The 1152-nt window shown below is 46.9% G+C and overlaps 1 protein-coding gene across 1 annotated transcript; it reads right to left on the bottom strand.

Moving 5' to 3' along the window:
• Positions 1-659: 659 nt before the first annotated feature.
• Positions 660-1121, bottom strand: PPTG_24516 (hypothetical protein; the record flags this gene model as incomplete). The annotated part of the gene is made up of 3 exons (XM_008917462.1): positions 660-895; positions 961-1000; positions 1080-1121. 3 exons carry the CDS (start codon positions 1119-1121, stop codon positions 660-662), a joined length of 318 nt encoding a protein of 105 aa, XP_008915710.1.
• Positions 1122-1152: the final 31 nt, after the last annotated feature.

Genomic DNA, 1152 nt, shown 5'->3' with positions numbered 1-1152 from the left:
GGGTCTCCAATCAAGGGGTAACCAAGTTGTTGATACAGTTTTATACCGGGAGGGATATGGAGTATCCTGTAGGTGTAACGTATTAGGAGGAAGCTTGGTAGTTCTCTGGAAAAAAGTGACATTGTTAATCAGAGTCTGGAGGATATCTAGTAAATATTATCTACATGCTGTTGTGTCCACTCCTTCAGCTTGTACTAGTCACTATGATCCGTCCCGTAACCTTTCCTTCAACTGTACCCATATTCTTGTACCATACTCTAACCCGTTTGTAAGCGTACCGTAATCTTGGGTAAGGATGCGACGCAGTTAGGGATGGGTACTGAAAAACTATTAATGGAGTCCAGATTTCCCAGAATGGAAATAGGTGTAGGTTTACTCAGATCCAGGTATTTTACATGTATTGGTCCAGTGTTTTCCAGTTTTGCCAGTTATGCCAGAATAAGTTACCGTGCAAATATTACGCAGGTATCGGCTGCCAAGATACCTGGAAAAGTCACGTGTGCCCTACTTGGCCAAAAGTCAAAATGACGAAAGACATGCATTGTCGGCATTCGAGACTACTGGTAGAGAGATGTATGACAGCGTGAATATACACTTTCCAGGTAAATATCAGATATTATTGGTTATACTCCAGTATCTACCTTTTGCTTCAACCTCGGCTACAAGCGGTGCTCCACCTCCAAAATCGCTTGCAAAAATTTCCAACGCAGCTTGGTTATACTAGACTTGGACACGCCCGTTGGCGATCGATCGACACGGACTTCCATAGCGGGAGACACGCAAATACACCGCAGCTGTCGCCAACCTGCTGGAGCCCATGCTGTCGTAAAGCTGAAGCTTCTTAGACGCACACCGACCTCGCTCGTAGCTGCTGCCTTCTCCTCTAACTCGTTGTCTGCCTTCGCAAGCGATTCAGAATGATTGCTCCTAGCTCGTTGGATTCCATCTGCTTTCTCCGACCTCGTTCTAGCTTAATGAACGGATTCACGGTGGACACCCTCTACCGAGGCCACATTATCCATTTGTTATCTTGTAGTGGCTGCCGCCGCCGCCTCCGGTCTCTCCGCTTCTTGGCCTACCATTTGCTGCTTGAATAGCCCTGTCTTGTAAGTCCACGCCATGCCGTTGTTCGCCTTCCGTCAAACTCATACA

Source organism: Phytophthora parasitica, assembly GCF_000247585.1.
Source record: "Phytophthora parasitica INRA-310 unplaced genomic scaffold supercont2.102, whole genome shotgun sequence".
In the NCBI taxonomy this organism is placed as follows: Eukaryota; Oomycota; class Peronosporomycetes; order Peronosporales; family Peronosporaceae; genus Phytophthora; species Phytophthora nicotianae.
Note: the sequence above shows the minus strand (reverse complement) of the source record. Positions and strands in the feature narration are given on the sequence as shown.